This window comes from Oncorhynchus clarkii, chromosome 29 (genome assembly GCF_045791955.1).
Source record: "Oncorhynchus clarkii lewisi isolate Uvic-CL-2024 chromosome 29, UVic_Ocla_1.0, whole genome shotgun sequence".
NCBI lineage: Eukaryota > Metazoa > Chordata > Actinopteri > Salmoniformes > Salmonidae > Oncorhynchus > Oncorhynchus clarkii.
Genome location: NC_092175.1, coordinates 35,276,308 through 35,291,822, shown reverse-complemented (window position 1 = coordinate 35,291,822; position 15,515 = coordinate 35,276,308). Strand labels below are relative to the sequence as shown.

The 15,515-nt window shown below is 39.9% G+C and overlaps 2 protein-coding genes across 2 annotated transcripts in view; one reads left to right on the top strand and one right to left on the bottom strand.

The window, feature by feature from the left end:
• Nucleotides 1-917: 917 nt before the first annotated feature.
• LOC139388607 (reticulon-3-like) lies at nt 918-10,776 on the bottom strand. Its single transcript, XM_071135367.1, has 8 exons — nt 10,664-10,776; nt 10,468-10,560; nt 4,745-4,952; nt 4,459-4,597; nt 3,714-3,783; nt 2,422-2,468; nt 2,281-2,339; nt 918-2,025 (listed from the first exon to the last, which is right to left on the bottom strand). Exons 2-8 carry the CDS (start codon nt 10,544-10,546, stop codon nt 1,977-1,979), a joined length of 651 nt encoding a protein of 216 aa, XP_070991468.1. The 5' UTR covers nt 10,547-10,560; nt 10,664-10,776; the 3' UTR covers nt 918-1,976.
• A 437-nt stretch (nt 10,777-11,213) lies between these two features.
• LOC139388428 (mitogen-activated protein kinase kinase kinase kinase 2-like) overlaps nt 11,214-15,515 on the top strand; it is a 31,745-nt gene continuing 27,443 nt past the window's right edge. The window contains exons 1-5 of the mRNA XM_071135083.1: nt 11,214-11,487; nt 13,210-13,267; nt 13,788-13,878; nt 14,503-14,567; nt 14,795-14,850. Coding sequence (XP_070991184.1) covers nt 11,395-11,487; nt 13,210-13,267; nt 13,788-13,878; nt 14,503-14,567; nt 14,795-14,850 — 363 coding nt within the window. The 5' untranslated portion in view covers nt 11,214-11,394. The remainder of the gene's footprint in view (nt 11,488-13,209; nt 13,268-13,787; nt 13,879-14,502; nt 14,568-14,794; nt 14,851-15,515) is intronic.

Genomic DNA, 15,515 nt, shown 5'->3' with positions numbered 1-15,515 from the left:
TTGACAACAGGGGTCCTGTGACTGTTAAAAGCTCACAGGGCTGAGGAATCATTGACAGCATGAGAAGACACTTTACTCTGTGGCCTATAGCTACATCTGGATCCTTCCCTCTCTCGTATTGTCGATTGGCCACTTATGAGTTATATCATCTCCACCATTGTCACCATCACTGATTGACCCTCATCATCCAGGGTTGGATTACCCATCAGGCACATGTCCAGGGGCCCCCCACTGATGTTATGTAAAGAACCTGGCATAAACTATGGCAAAATATGTAGAATGTCATGAAATTTGCTTTAAAATTGAATTCTTGTTTTAGCCATAAGGAAAATTTTAGAATTATATCCAGCGGATCTTTCATTACAACAAAAATAGACTCGGCTGATGAGTCACTCCCTGGTTATACATGGCCTTTGTGTGCCGCAAAATTGATGTCATGGTTTAAAATATTACGCTCACTGTCAGTACGAAACACACATTACATTCTCTGTGACATGAGCACATTCATTTGACATTAGGTGGTCATGTCTCGTCGTTGGCTTGGAGGAACGGTAGTCCATACTAGTTTCTTTCCCCTAGCGCCTAACATTACTACATTAATGTACACTCAACTGAAAGATCTTGATACAGTATGTGCAAGCCAGATGGCACTATATCCTCCGTGTTACTTAGCAGAGTAATGTAGTGCCATCGTCATACTCCTTAAACCCATCTTCTCAGGGTTGAGTCATGGAAAAATGCTTTGGCATTTTTCATTCAATAATCAGAGGCAAATACGTAGCGTACTTTTACAAGCAACCTTTTATCTAATCCTCCGATTGCATCATGTGTGATCCTTTACACCGATACGCTAATTCTGTTGGTTTTACCAGCTCTCACACACTGACAAAACAGGATAAATGAGCCGTGACAGCTTGTTGCGACGGTTTCTTTCCTTTTTATTTCAAGTTTGAGGACTTGCTTGCAAAATACTCAGTGCAGATAGCAAACAAGTGTCTTTAGGATGAACTGAGATGATGCTGAAAAGGTTGAGTGCCCCCTCCAAACAAAGACATTACGTCAAACAATTAATTTCCCCCCCCCATCAGACATCATTGCACACATGATAGAACAGCAGAAGGTCACTTTCTTTATTACCACGACTCAGAATGCTCCTCTGCCCAGTTTAAAAAAAATCCATAACAGAGACACCAGTGGTGCAGTCTCACCTAATCTGGATCCCAGCTTTGAGTTCTTTCATAAATAAGTTTTTTTTTTTTTAAATCTTTATTTTATGCCAATTCACAAACTACACCAAATTACTTTTCCCTCAAAAAAACAAACCAGATTAGTGTACAAACATTTGCTTTAAAAAAAATAAAAAATAAAAGCTATACACCATTCTGTATCCTTGAAATAATTAAAAGTTCCCCCTGGCTCAATCAGGAATCATTTGTTAAAGCCCCAATCAGTAGTTGAAACCAAGCGCCCTCCACCATTTCGTTAAAAAGATGAGATATGGGGTTGGAGAAATGTAACCACTGTCAGTCATAGACAGCGATATGGATGCAAGGACAAACAATCCATGATAACAAAATTAGTTATACCAATGCTTTGAGGCTATATAGTGTTAGTTCCCATTTACTTTGTTTACAAACATTGGAGTAAAACAAGTTTATATTTCAGGTTCTGATGGGGTACGACAATTGAACTAAACTCATGAGGCATTTATACATTATATTCTTCAATAATTAATGGTACATATCATTAATTTATAAGTCACAAAATGGATGTAACAACTACAGATTGAGTTATTCAGAATGTGTCTGACTCCAACAACAAATACAAGCATTGCACCCTTTGCAAGTTAGTTACGGTACATTGAATATTGAGCGATGACTTGGCCACAGGTTTGACGCTGGGAATGCATTTGAAAGGGTAGGACTGAAGTTGCAGAATTAGGGAGAGCGCAGTTGTTGAATAGGGGTCATGGACAATCACTCTGCTTTGGTACGCTTCAGTGCCCCTGGAAGTTTATCTTGAAGCCTGAAAAGGGGAAATCATGCTGTACTTCTCACACATACATATACATATATATACATACACATATATATATATATATACACACACACACTGCACCTGGGAAGACAAATCCTTTAGGGTGGTTTAACCAAGAAGAAGCTACTGATGCGGTGTGGTCCTGCATGCCATGTAGAAATTCTATTACCAAAAAACAGAACATGGTGTTCTGTGATTTCACCTCATCTACATATTGATGGTTAGAAAAAGATGTGCCCTTACTTTGCAAGTGTGACTTCAACTCTGGTGCGAATCAGTTCAATGTATTGATCAATCTGGGTCTGAAAGAGAACAAATTGTTAACCAACACAGGTTCATAACAAACATTAGTAATTGTATGTAAAAACAAACTTTCATTCTTACTTTATTTTTGTCATAAACCGGAGGCGTGCTGAATAAGATGACATCAGCTGTCAATGAGAAACAGAGTGGACTCTGGTTAGGCACATTTGTATCTCTGGAGGTTTCCAGATAGCATGGGACACCTCTAACATGCTATTTCAATAAAGCTACAGTATTCATTGAATACTATGGACCTGTTAAGAGAACAATATATTACTGTACCTCTCAAGGCTATTTAAACCATGTCTACTGTACATCATTCAGACCTTGTCCCCTCCCATCTTTAGAGTAAATATAAGTCTGATTGCTCCCCGCAATTATGTAGGCAGAAGTACTGATCTGTACAATACAAGAACATAGACCAGGGATGGGCAACTTGGATGGGGTGCCCCCAAAAAATTTGAACTCATGAGGGGCCAGTGTTGTTCGCGGGTCTGAGTACCCACATGTGGATACACCCCCACATTGCGAGTGAAACATTTTAGGAACCCCCCCCCCCCTCTTGACAGCAGAGAGAAATGTTTGAGTTAACTTTGTGCAATTCTACACATTCTGCCATGGGGTGAAGAGAAAATGTTGCCATTTTAAAGCAAGTTTCCTGCAAGTCTACGTATTTTGCCATAGGGCGGAAACAAATGATCGCAGTTTTTAAATATGTTACCTGAGACTGACGAACAAAATCAAATGGGGGGGGCCCCCCCAGACAGTAATTAGACCATGATAACAAGTTTAGATAGCTGACCGCTAGAATAATTTACCAATCTAAAAATGTTTAGCTGACAATGGGCTAATTGAGTGACTATCAGTGACTGACATAAGAGAAACACCGCAGGTGCACACGCACATTTCCACCTTGTGTATTCTACTATTCTAACTTGCAACAGTAGGTCGAAACCCCGACGGAGTAAATAATAGAAACGGTAAGTGAATTTTTTGTTATTGATTAATCTGAGGGCAGCCAGTTGCCCATCCCTGACACAGGACGACCTACAGAGCCCCATTAGTTATTAACAAACATGACATGTAATGAGAAGTCTAGGTTCCCAGAGGATCGTAAAGAAATGCACGACATGTAATGAGAAGTCTAGGTTCCCAGAGGATCGTAAAGAAATGCATGACATGTAATGAGAAGTCTAGGTTCCCAGAGGATCGTAAAGAAATGCATGACATGTAATGAGAAGTCTAGGTTCCCAGAGGATCGTAAAGAAATGCATGTGCACATTATTAGAACATCAGTGTCTACATGACCGGGTGCAGAACACTTATTTGTGAGCATCAGACAAATGGAAGACTGGACAGTGTGTGATTCTTACCCAGTATGAGGATTGTGATACCATTGAAGACAGCTCCCACATATGTCATCAGCCACATAAAACCAGCCAGCTGCAACAGAGGGACCAGAACATTTCAGAAACCTACCACACCTTATGGATAAATGTCATGACAAGAAAAAGGACATTTTCCTTGGCCACTATCAATCAATTTAATTATTATCTTCTTATTCAAACATTGACTGTGTTTGATATGAGCGTCCCACAATGTTTAGCCTCTATAGTAACTTACTGTTGGAAAAACACACTAGCTGTAATCCACTCCTTCCTTCATCTGATAAACTCTTAATCCCTCATTTGAACATCTGCCAGGCATTTCTTTCTCTGCCACCACATGACAACTTTTCAGGCTTTCTTAGTCAGGCGTAACAATACATAAGAGACCGACTTCAGTGTTGTGAAAAAATCTCCAAAGACAACTGACCACAGTTAAAATAGACCAACAGCTCTTAAGGTGTGCACAATACTACTTTAATTTTACAATTCTAAGCACCTTAAGTCAATTTTCCATCCAGTCAAAATAAACCCTCATTTTGTCCCAAGAGCATTACCCTTCAGCCGAGTAGATGAAACTGGTGAGACTCACAAAACTACTCCCCTTGCTATACATGTCTGACAGAAGATTTCTACATCAAGCACTTCTAGAATGAATCATTTAGATCCAATTGAAGACCATAGCATTGGAAATCTCCAAGACGGCAGTAGCTTATAGCCTAATGAACATTACCTTGAGTGAGTCCACCAGGTCCTCCACCAGCAGCAAGTGTTTGATCTGTTTAACGGCTCGGTTCACATAGGTCAGAAACACATCCACATATTTACGGAAAGTCTCAGGCTGAACAGTTAGGTCCTGCTCCATCAGACCCCTGTGGGAGAAAACGCATCAGTCATCACCTAACAATCAAATCAGACAATGACTCCAAGGGGGTCAAGTTCAATACAAGTAGACTCAGTTCTAATAATACATCCTTGTTTCCCCATGTTCCAACATATCCCAAGTTGAGCGGTCATACTTGAAGGGGTGGCCATCTCCAGACTTCTGCACTGCCTGAATGACAGACTTGTAGATGCGGAAGGTAATTGTGACACAGAGCAGGGCAAGCAGCAGGTAGGACAACACACTGATGATGCTGAAGATGGCCAGGGACAGAAGGACCAGCAGGGACATGCCAAAGGCCACCGCAGACTTCTTGGGGTCCCGCCAGTACACCAGCTCCATCACTGGATGAGGAACAAACAGGATGGAACAGGGGAGAGAGAGTTAATTCTCAAGCCAAACCTGACTGTCAGATGATCACAGATGTCCTTTATAAATCCTAATACTGAAGGAAGGTTTTGATGAGAAACCTGAGAGCATAAAGTTCCCAATTTCCCTCATATGATCTCAGGTATGACCATAACGCCACTGCCAACATGCAGTTCATTCTAGTTGAATGAGTCATGGCTGTGAGGATTATCCATGATACAACACACAGATCTCAGACAGAGTCAAATCTAAAAGGCATTTTCTCAGGGTTCAAAATAATGGAATGGAACACATGGGCAACTCCTTTTCGCCGTTATTTGGTCACGTCATGTTAGTCTAATTCTCCATAGCACCAGGGCATCAGTCCACAATCAACACTGGAAAATCATTTCCCTCAGTTCTCAGGTGAGCGCAACTGGTGGCAAATGGTTATCATTATCCTGAAAAATTTGTAATCCAGTCAACGGTCTCATATCTAGTGAAATTCAGTGGGGACCTACATTTCATTCATAGTTGTCCTAATTCAGGAGTTGTTCACTTTCCCCAAATGGGCTGTAGCCTGCAGCCAGGGTTTTTGTAGTCTAGAATGGTGCCAAAAACATGCGCTTCGACCCAAATGGCCCCTCATCTGTTAACTTGATGCCAGTTCAGGAACCACTAGGCTACATCAATAGCTAGGATTCCATGTGAATATTCTCAAATTCACATTAAGAAAATAAACACATTGTCCCACCATTGGTGTGTTTCCACTAGGGTTGCAAAGGGTCAGAAACTCTGGTAAATGAATCCCTGGAATTTCTGAACTTTTGCTTAAATTCATCAAACAAGTTAGCGTATAACAGTGAAGTGTTTTTGTGGGATACACAAGGCAATTCTAGGTCTTGTGGCCTAATTTTTAGTTAAACTATCCCCAATTCTATGGAATTGCAACCCTCTGCATGCAGTGTATTCTTCCATCACATGTACAGCTGATTCTCAAGATCTTGCACACTAATGAGATGCTATTGAGCCCACACTACTACACTGTCTGAGCCAAGGACTACATGCTTTCTGGTAAGTTTTGATTACAATACTGGGTGGGGTGAATATATTTTATATGACTTACATTTTTGTTTTGTTAACTAGAATAATAGTAGCGTACAGCAAAGTTTGTTTAAATCAATTCTAACTTGTTAACAATTCCTGCTAGTTAGTTTTTGCTACAATGTGGGTTTTAGCTTGCTTGAGCCTGCTTGCCGAGGACTGTTAATTCACCCGTTTCCATACGTTTCATTTGAAAACATTTCTTACAAAAGGAGTTGTTTAATCTAACTTCTTAACTATTTATCTATTCATGGAATGTCAAATTTACAAAAATTTTAATCTATGTATAACAATGAAAGGTTCATTTAACTGTAAAATAAGATAAAAAAATATTCTAAAATATTAGCTTTGAATGCCTGAAATCTATCATCTTGTTGTAGTTAAAGTTATTTTGCAACTGACATGCAGGCATGACAGTTGGCATGAAAAAAATAGGCACAGGGTAGCTAGCTTAAGTTTGGTACCTAGCTAGCACCAATACAACTAGCCTAAAAACAATGACCAGTAGAAACTGCAGTAATCTTCATTATTCTTAGCAATGATTTAGGAATCCTTGTGATTAAGTATTAGCTAGGTAGCCACTTGTTGACCTATTGAAATTGAACTCCAGTTCATGAAGCTAACATTATAGGCAACCAGATAGCTTCATCTGGCTAGTGAGGCTCAACAAGACAGGGTTATGCGTTGTGAAGCTAGCCACAATAAAGATTAGGCACAAGTGGAAGTTGCCATTTGCCTTCAAAATAAAAGGATCTCTTTGAAAGTGATACAGAAGGTTACAATCGGTGGACTCGTGCCATATTTAGACTAATGTTAAATCAAGGTTTGAATGCGAAGCAATAAAATGGGGTATCAGTCTACTCGGTGACACCCACAGAACACAATTGTTCAGAGTTTACACAAATATTAGCGTTGTAGCTCTTATCGCGGGACTGACTGTGTGAAATCACCTCCCCAGTAAGCCTATTTTGTGTATTGACATTCAAATTGCACTGTACAGCTTTACCTAAGGATTGGGGATCAATGAAATGGGGTATATTTTTTCCCCAACATCCTCTCAGAGTTAGACTCCAAAACATCCAGCCAGTATTGTTTTTCCTTGGGAATAGTGTTCAATACACAGGTTGACAATAAATGTGGCTCAATTCAGTTGTTTCAAAGTCCCGCAATAAGAGCTACAATCCATAGGTAAGGCTGTACAGTGAAATAAGTATGTCCCCAATGCAATTCTAAAGTATAATACATCCAGTGTGGTTGCAATAGATTTGTCAAATTAACAACATTGTCTTTTGCTGGTTTTACATAACATTCCAACCTCATTTAGCGTGACCTATTCAATTATGGCATAATTCTACTATTTGTATTCATTTGCATCACTGACAATGGCGTTTGTGGCTGATCCTTATTGTGGCTAGCCTCACATAGATGGGTCCGACCACCATTAATCAAATAAAAACTCTTATATAAATTAGGGTTATTTTTTTATGACACCTAGCTATAGCTACTGAAACCGATGTCGTTTTGCAATATTTTTGAGGAAGACATTGCTTGCATCCATGAGCTAGCTAGCTTTTTTATGACCAGTACTGTAGGTTCACAAGACAACTTTACCAGCATCATAGCATCAGTATTGATGACTTGTGACATATGACATACGAGTGATAATTGAATAAAAACACAAAACATTAATAAACGTGTTAAATTATTGTGTGACGTGCAGTCATATTCAGGTCCTGATTGGCCAAATAGTGTTATTTGATACGCAAAGACTACACTATATTTAGTGTAACCTACCTATATTTACACTATCCTTCAAATACTGAGCAACACATTTACCATTTGTCTCCGTACTCCATAAGTGGTGAAACACTAAAATGTGATAATCTTTGTTCAAATGTATATGCATGAAACATACATTATGGAACACATGCCTCACACTCAGTCATAGTTAGTGGAAATCAAAAGCTGGCCTCCTTATTGTAAGGCACATTGTACACATTTTGCCAAGCTGTTTTTAGCTTCTGAAGCAGCCAAATGGACTTTTACAATAGCTGGCTAGGCTAGTCAAACTGTAACATGGGAGAGACGATATGGACATTACAATAAACTGGCTAGGCTAGTCAAACTGTAACATGGGAGAGACGATATGGACATTACAATAGCTGGCTAGGCTAGTCAAACTGTAACATGGGAGACGATATGAACATTACAATAGCTGGCTAGGCTAGTCAAACTGTAACATGGGAGACGATATGAACATTACAATAGCTGGCTAGGCTAGTCAAACTGTCACATGGGAGAGACGATATGGACATCACAATAGCTGGCTAGGCTAGTCAAACTGTAACATGGGAGAGACGATATGGACATTACAATAGCTGGCTAGGCTAGTCAAACTAACATGGGAGAGACGATATGGACATTACAATAGCTGGCTAGTCAAACTGTAACATGGGAGAGACGATATGGACATTACAATAGCTGGCTAGGCTAGTCAAACTAACATGGGAGAGACGATATGGACATTACAATAGCTGGCTAGGCTAGTCAAACTGTAACATGGGAGAGACGATATGGACATTACAATAGCTGGCTAGGCTAGTCAAACTGTAACATGGGAGAGACGATATGGACATTACAATAGCTGGCTAGGCTAGTCAAACTGTAACATGGGAGAGACGATATGGACATGCCTGGTGCCCAGAATGATGACGTTTGTAGCAAGAGTGGAGGAGAATGAATTCGGTTCAGTTCAGTGAGTCCTCCTGATGACCCCTTCACAGCTAGTTAGTTATACCTGTGCCTAGAAACTTCAGAGTGAATTTGAAACGTGTCTGCCGGAGTTGGGACTGTACAGAATCATTCATTTTGTACAGGAATAATAGTTTAAACTAGACGTTAATCCCGTAGTTGTGATTTTCACCTAATGTACTACAAAAAGTGCTTTAGCCGTCATCCTGGCCTGATATCGGCTACACCATCTTAGCTACATCCCTCTCCTTAACGCGGAGCGAAGGACACTGTGCCGCATCTGTTGCAGCGCATACTCTCCCCATTGAGCAGTAGACTATCAGTGACATCCAGATGGTTACTACCAATATTACAAGTTATTTCTCGTATAGGCTGCCATCGTACTAAAAATAAAATCAAGTGGGATGGAACAAATTTGAGATTGTGACCAATACTACAAGGTATTTCTCCGTAGCCCATCAAAATAAACATCACTTTTACAAGTAACTAGTGCCATGCTGCTGCCAGTAGCCAGCATTTCTAGCTGGAAGGGCTGATCAGAACAACTGACTGAACCGAATCCATTCGTCGCCACACTACACCGCATGACATACGCCATCCATTTGGGCACCAGGCCTGTCCATATAGCCTCTCCCCTGTAACACTGGCTAGCTTTCAATAAATTGGCTGAGCGGTCAAGAGTTACCTCTACATACGACCAAGACAAGTCACATTGCATGCTGCATATTTCAGGTGCACTCGAGCTGATCAGAGGAGAGGCATAGAGGCCTCTTTATCTTATTTCAGTCATCAGCTCGGGTTTTACATTGAGATAAAAGCAGGATATTGGCCACCTTCATGACGAGGGGTATGTACAGGAGTTCTGATTGCGTCCAAGTTTAGGAGTTCAGTAAATTTGCCTAGAGTATACAGTGTTGAAATGTACTAATGAGAAAAATGTGCAAGAATTGAAGGTGCCAAAAATAATGTCATAAGGTTTTACCGTATACACAAAAACAAAACATTACGTTTCTTGGCTCACCACTTACATTTCCTTGACGAAACCACTGAGCTGACAAGGTTGGTTTGATTAATGAAAGCAAAGGGATGGTAACCATGCCTTCCTTGGTCCAATCCTTGTCAGGGTGATTAGAACCATTTTAAAAAGCCTTCAAATAGGGCCATGTGCTCGCGGTCGCTGCTACCCGGGATCCTTGGTATGTCCCTAAACTAACAATACCGTAGCTACATAACATTGATCAGAGATCAACTGGGTGAACAAACGAACTATTGTGGGCTACGGAGCTACTCAAAAATACAAAAGGCTTTCTCTGGTCTTCGGCCTTTGCTAGCTACCAAATTACCCAAACAATTGCTTTATGGTATGGGCAATTCGCAACACTGTTAACCAACAGAGGGACTGTAACGTTACCTATAATATAATAAACCAATAACTAGCTAACGTTAGCCAACATGAGTCCTGTTCAACATGTGATCAAATCGCTAATTCTCTGGGGCACCGTTAGCATTCACACACACACACACACATAAACCCCCCCACGCCATCAATTGTTTGAACATGAATCGCATACGAGTGTGGTTGAGCTGAGCTCGAGCTATTACGGTCAAAATGTTTGCATTCAAAATAAAACAATTCAAAAAATAATAATTACCTACCGGAATATGTGGATTCTTTTGTCGATGAAGCGTTCAGAGAGGACGAGATCTGGCCAGACTGTGTCATCGGATCTGCCATTTTTGTGATGATTTCTACCCAGACAACGAGACAATCAAAATAAACGTACAATCGAAGTGCGTAGCTAGCTAATATGTTCTGTTCCAAATTCTTTCCAATTTTTAATAGATGACTGACGCTAAATGGACTCCTCAAGCCCGTTTGACGCCTTGAAAATGATGTTTCGGAGCACAACGATGGACGTGCCTTCACCACGAAGGGGGGGCTTGGCTTTAAAGGTGTGGTCTCAATATGGTCTAGTCAGTATTACCTTATACCGCATATTTATACAGTGGTTTACTTATGCTACTCTTTTATAAATAATTGTTTAAAAAATCCTGAGTTCATTTTTCCTATATCCATAAAATAACCTTAATAATCACCCAGTCAATCAACCAATCATCTCAAGAACCCCAGGGGCTCTCCCAAGTTTATTCACAGGGTTTACTACCTACCCCTTTATGTGTGTGTGTGTGTGTGTGTGTGTGTGTGTGCGTGCGCGTGTTCGAGTGCGAGAGGGGATTATTATCACAAATATTTTTACTGAAATAGAAGGAAAATATTAAATATAATTTAAACAATAACCGAAATGGGGACCAATTACTATTTTTTGACAAGGCTTTGTGTCACTGAAAACCCCAGAATGTAGATTCTGTTTTCCATTCATGGGCAACAACAATGCCTTATTATTTACAAAAATGTCATGGCACTGGTAGGCTGCCGTTCTCTGAGCATCACAAGGCTGTATAGCTGCCATTTTTATTTCAGCTTTTGCTTCTGATGGTTTGTTGCAGAGGAAGTGCAGACATCTGGATAGGAATCATATAATTAGTGGCTAGAAAGCACTAGTCGAGACATACAGTGCTGCGATGGATGCAATTGGTGTTTCCTACTCGAACCCATTGGAGGACTACGAGATGATTCACCGGATCGGTAGTGGTACATACGGAGACGTATTTAAGGTAGGCCTATTTGAAATAAACCATGCTCTGATATTTTGCAGTCCTTTAGTGAAAATGATGTCTCTTTCGAACAGGATTTGTATCCACCCCACGATTTATAAGATTGTTTTGATATGGCTTTATTGGTATACCTGAGCAGACCCACCTGTTTGATTAAATGGTTATTCATATCCCTAGTCGGTTCCATGTTGACGGGTTGCAGTCAACGTTTAAAAAAATCATGTGATGGTTTTATTAATCAAGAGTGATATAAATTGTTTTGTGATTTTATTTTTTTTCCTGATATAATGTTTGCCAGAAAAGTGGTATTTCACCATCCGTTCTGTCATCAATTTGTGCATGGAGGCAGGCTGCATGGTCTCTCTCCATAACTGTATTGAATGTTTGGTTGACATGTGCACAGAGTTTAACATCAGAATGACTGATGTCAAAACAAGGCTCATTGAAATGCTGAAAAAGCCCTTTCTATTGGTCTACCCCGGTCATTTGTTGAAAAAGGTCCAGCACACTAAATTATGAAATGCACTCCACTGTTAAATCTTACAATATGGTTAGCTGAGATGGTGACTAGAAGGGAGCAGTTGGCAACAGGAAACTAACAATGAGTTGAGAAAGGAAGAAGTGTCATCTGTGAGAAACTCACTGTACACATGAAGCCAGTACCCTGACTGATAGCATAATATTTGGAATGGCCAGCAAATATAGTATTTTCACTGTAGCTTCACTGTCATAGCACATGACACCCAAGACACCCTTGTAAAGTATTGGAGAGAGTTCTGTAATGAATGTACTTTTTCTAATTGAAAAAATAAAATGAGTAGATCATTATGAAATTAGGGAACGATTGGTCGCCTAGGTCCTGTTTGGTAAGTGATCTTGCAATAATAGCCGAGGTAAAAGTTCTGCTGCAATATGATACATGCCTTACATCTCCGGAAATCTTTTACTACAGAAACAAAACAGGAAGTGAGTACCGTTCCGTAACAGATGTCTTTTTTTCAAAGGTAGCAGTTCTTCTATTGGTGACAGGAGCCTCATTGTTCCCTGGTGGCCGTTTGCTGCTTTGCTTGGTAACAGAAGCATGGTGTCTGTATGATCTGTAGACCAGTGGAAGCTGCATAGGAGAGGACGTGGTATAATAATGTCTGAACGAAGCTAATGGAATGGCATCATGATCTGTAGACCAGTGGAAGCTGCATAGGAGAGGACTGTGTATAATAATGTCTGAACGAAGCTAATGGAATGGCATCATGATCTGTAGACCAGTGGAAGCTGCGTAGGAGAGGACTGCGTATAATAATGGCTGGAACAGAGCGAATGAAATGGCATCAAACACATAGAAACCATGTGTTGGATACCATTCCACATATTCCGCTCCAGCCATTACCACAAGCCCGTCCTCCCCAATTAAAGTGCCACCAACCTCCTGTGCTGTAGCCATACAGTGAGGGTGTTCTTTCCTTTATCAACCAGGTTTTCTCAGAAAGAGAAAGTGTGAGCACAAGGCCTACAAATAAGATAATATATCTGGAAATATTTTAACTACTGATGCGTGGTAGGCTACTATTCCTTTTCCCATTGTAGAACTGAGATGCTGTGACACTCATGACTTCAAAGGTCATGTCACTACCTATAACGTTCACAGCAAGAAGTGAAACCACAATGTCATATGATCAGAATAAAACATTTTTTTTGTTTTGTTGTACTTTGTCTTCTTTATAGGCACGAAACATCAAGACATCCGTGATCTCTGCAATCAAAGTTGTAAAACTAGATCCTGGTAGGATATTTATCCCAAATGTGATTGTGTTTATCTTAAAGGCCCGGTGATTCTCCTTTGTTTAATGTATATTTACACACTGTGAGTTTGGAATAATAGTGTGTAAATGATGATTATGCCCTTTTATAGAGTTGTTTGAAAGGACTGCCTGAAATTTCTGCCTGTTTTGACGGGATTGAGTTTTGGCCTGCCTGGTGACATCACCAGCGTATAATGTTAATACACCAACGAGAAAGAGGGCTCCAAACCTATCTGCCAATAACAGCTAGTTTTCAGTTTTCCCTTCCCCACTCAGACCACTCCCAGACAGTCCTAGCTAAATTCTTGCTTGAAAAATTATCTTTGCTAAGAAGCTATTTTTGGTTATTGTTTTTCAATTAAAATGGTCAAAAATCACAGTAAGGTACTTAATTGTTACCCAGATATGATATGATATTGAGATACAAATATCTGCATTGGACCTTTAATCACATTGTGGTGAAGTCGTGATATTCCAGTCTTTTCTCATCTCTCTCTTCAGGTGATGACATCTTATCTATCCAGCAGGAGATTACCATGATTAAAGAATGCACTCACAAGAACATTGTGGCCTATTTCGGCAGCTACCTCAGGTTTGGTCTGCAATCAAACATTACGTTGAAACTTGATATGAAATGCAATGAGGTATTCCATTTAATAGTGGTGGGGAAAGTACCCAGTTGTCACACCTAAAAGGTACTGTACCTTAATAGAAAATAGCTTAATTAAAAGTGAAAGTCACCCAGTAAAATACTACTTGAGTAAAAGTCTAAAAGTATTTGGTTTTAAATATACTTAAGTATCAAAAGTAAAAGTATAAATCATTTCAAATTCCTTATATTAATCAAACTATGCGGTTTATTTATTGATAGCCAGGGGCACACTCAAACACTCAGACATAATTTACAAACGAAGCATTTGTGTTTAGTGAGTCCGCCAAATCAGAGGCAGTAAGGATGACCAGGGTTGTTCTCTTGATAAGTGTGTGAATTGGACCATTTTCCTGTCCTGCTAAGCATTCAAAATGTAACATGTACTTTTGGGTGTCAGGGAAAATGAATGGAGTAAAACTTCCATTATTATCTTTATGAATGTAGTGAAGTAAAAGTTGTAAAACAAAATACCCCAAAAAACTACTTAAGTAGTACTTTAAAGTATTTTTTTACTTAAGTACTTTACACCACTGTCCTTTAACGGCATGCCTCTTCCTTTGATAGAAATAACAAGCTGTGGATTTGCATGGAGTACTGCGGAGGAGGTTCCCTGCAGGACATTTATCATGGTAGTTAATACATGGCTCTGGTGTATATGAATGGCATCATCCAGTGTTCAAGTAAAGATTCAACCAGGAAAATATGTACAAATATATATATTTACTCCCAAAAATATGGGGGATTGGAAATGATGCAGAAAATTACATTGATGGAATCCACAATCAATCTGCAATATTAAAGCTGATCATTTTTTTTAATGATGGCCCTGACATACTTCATTGTTATGTTTCCATAGTTGCTGGCCCCCTGAATGAGAGGCAGATTGCATATGTGTGCAGGGAAACACTACAGGTAAGCATGAAATTATATGCAGCTTTATTCATTGGCTGAGGCGTTCAACCATTTTCTACTGTGAAACCTTCTATTTGGATGTAACATTATTCACATTATAAATTCATAAACGTCCTGCTTGACTGTTGCTCTGGGGTACAGTGCCACACTCTAAAAAATAAAGGTGCAAGTTGGAACCAAATAAGGTTCTTGAGAGCAATGCCATAGGGCATGGGTATTCAACTTTGACCCTACGAGGTCCGGAGCCTGCTGGTTTTCTGTTTTACCTAATAATTAATTGCACCCACCTGGTGTCCCAGGACTAAATCAGTCCCTGATTAGAGGGGAACAGTGAAAAAAAGCATTGGAACTGTCTTTGAGGTCCAGAGTTGAGTTTGAGGGCCATAGGGTAACCATTTTAGGGTCTCTGAAGAACCATTCAAAAATCCAAACCAGAAATGTATTTGGCCTTCCAGGACTGGAATTGAATAGCCCTGCTGTAGTGTTTTAAGCCTTATTTTCATATTTCTCAGTGCCTTTTGAATGGATTTGAGTTACCAGTACCACCCATGACTGTGTTTGCTACTGAGAGAGACATGGTTGTTGCATTCATTCATTTACAGTCATGTGGCGTTCACAAAGTGACAAAACAATACATATTTCATAAGGACTTATTTTAAGGGCCT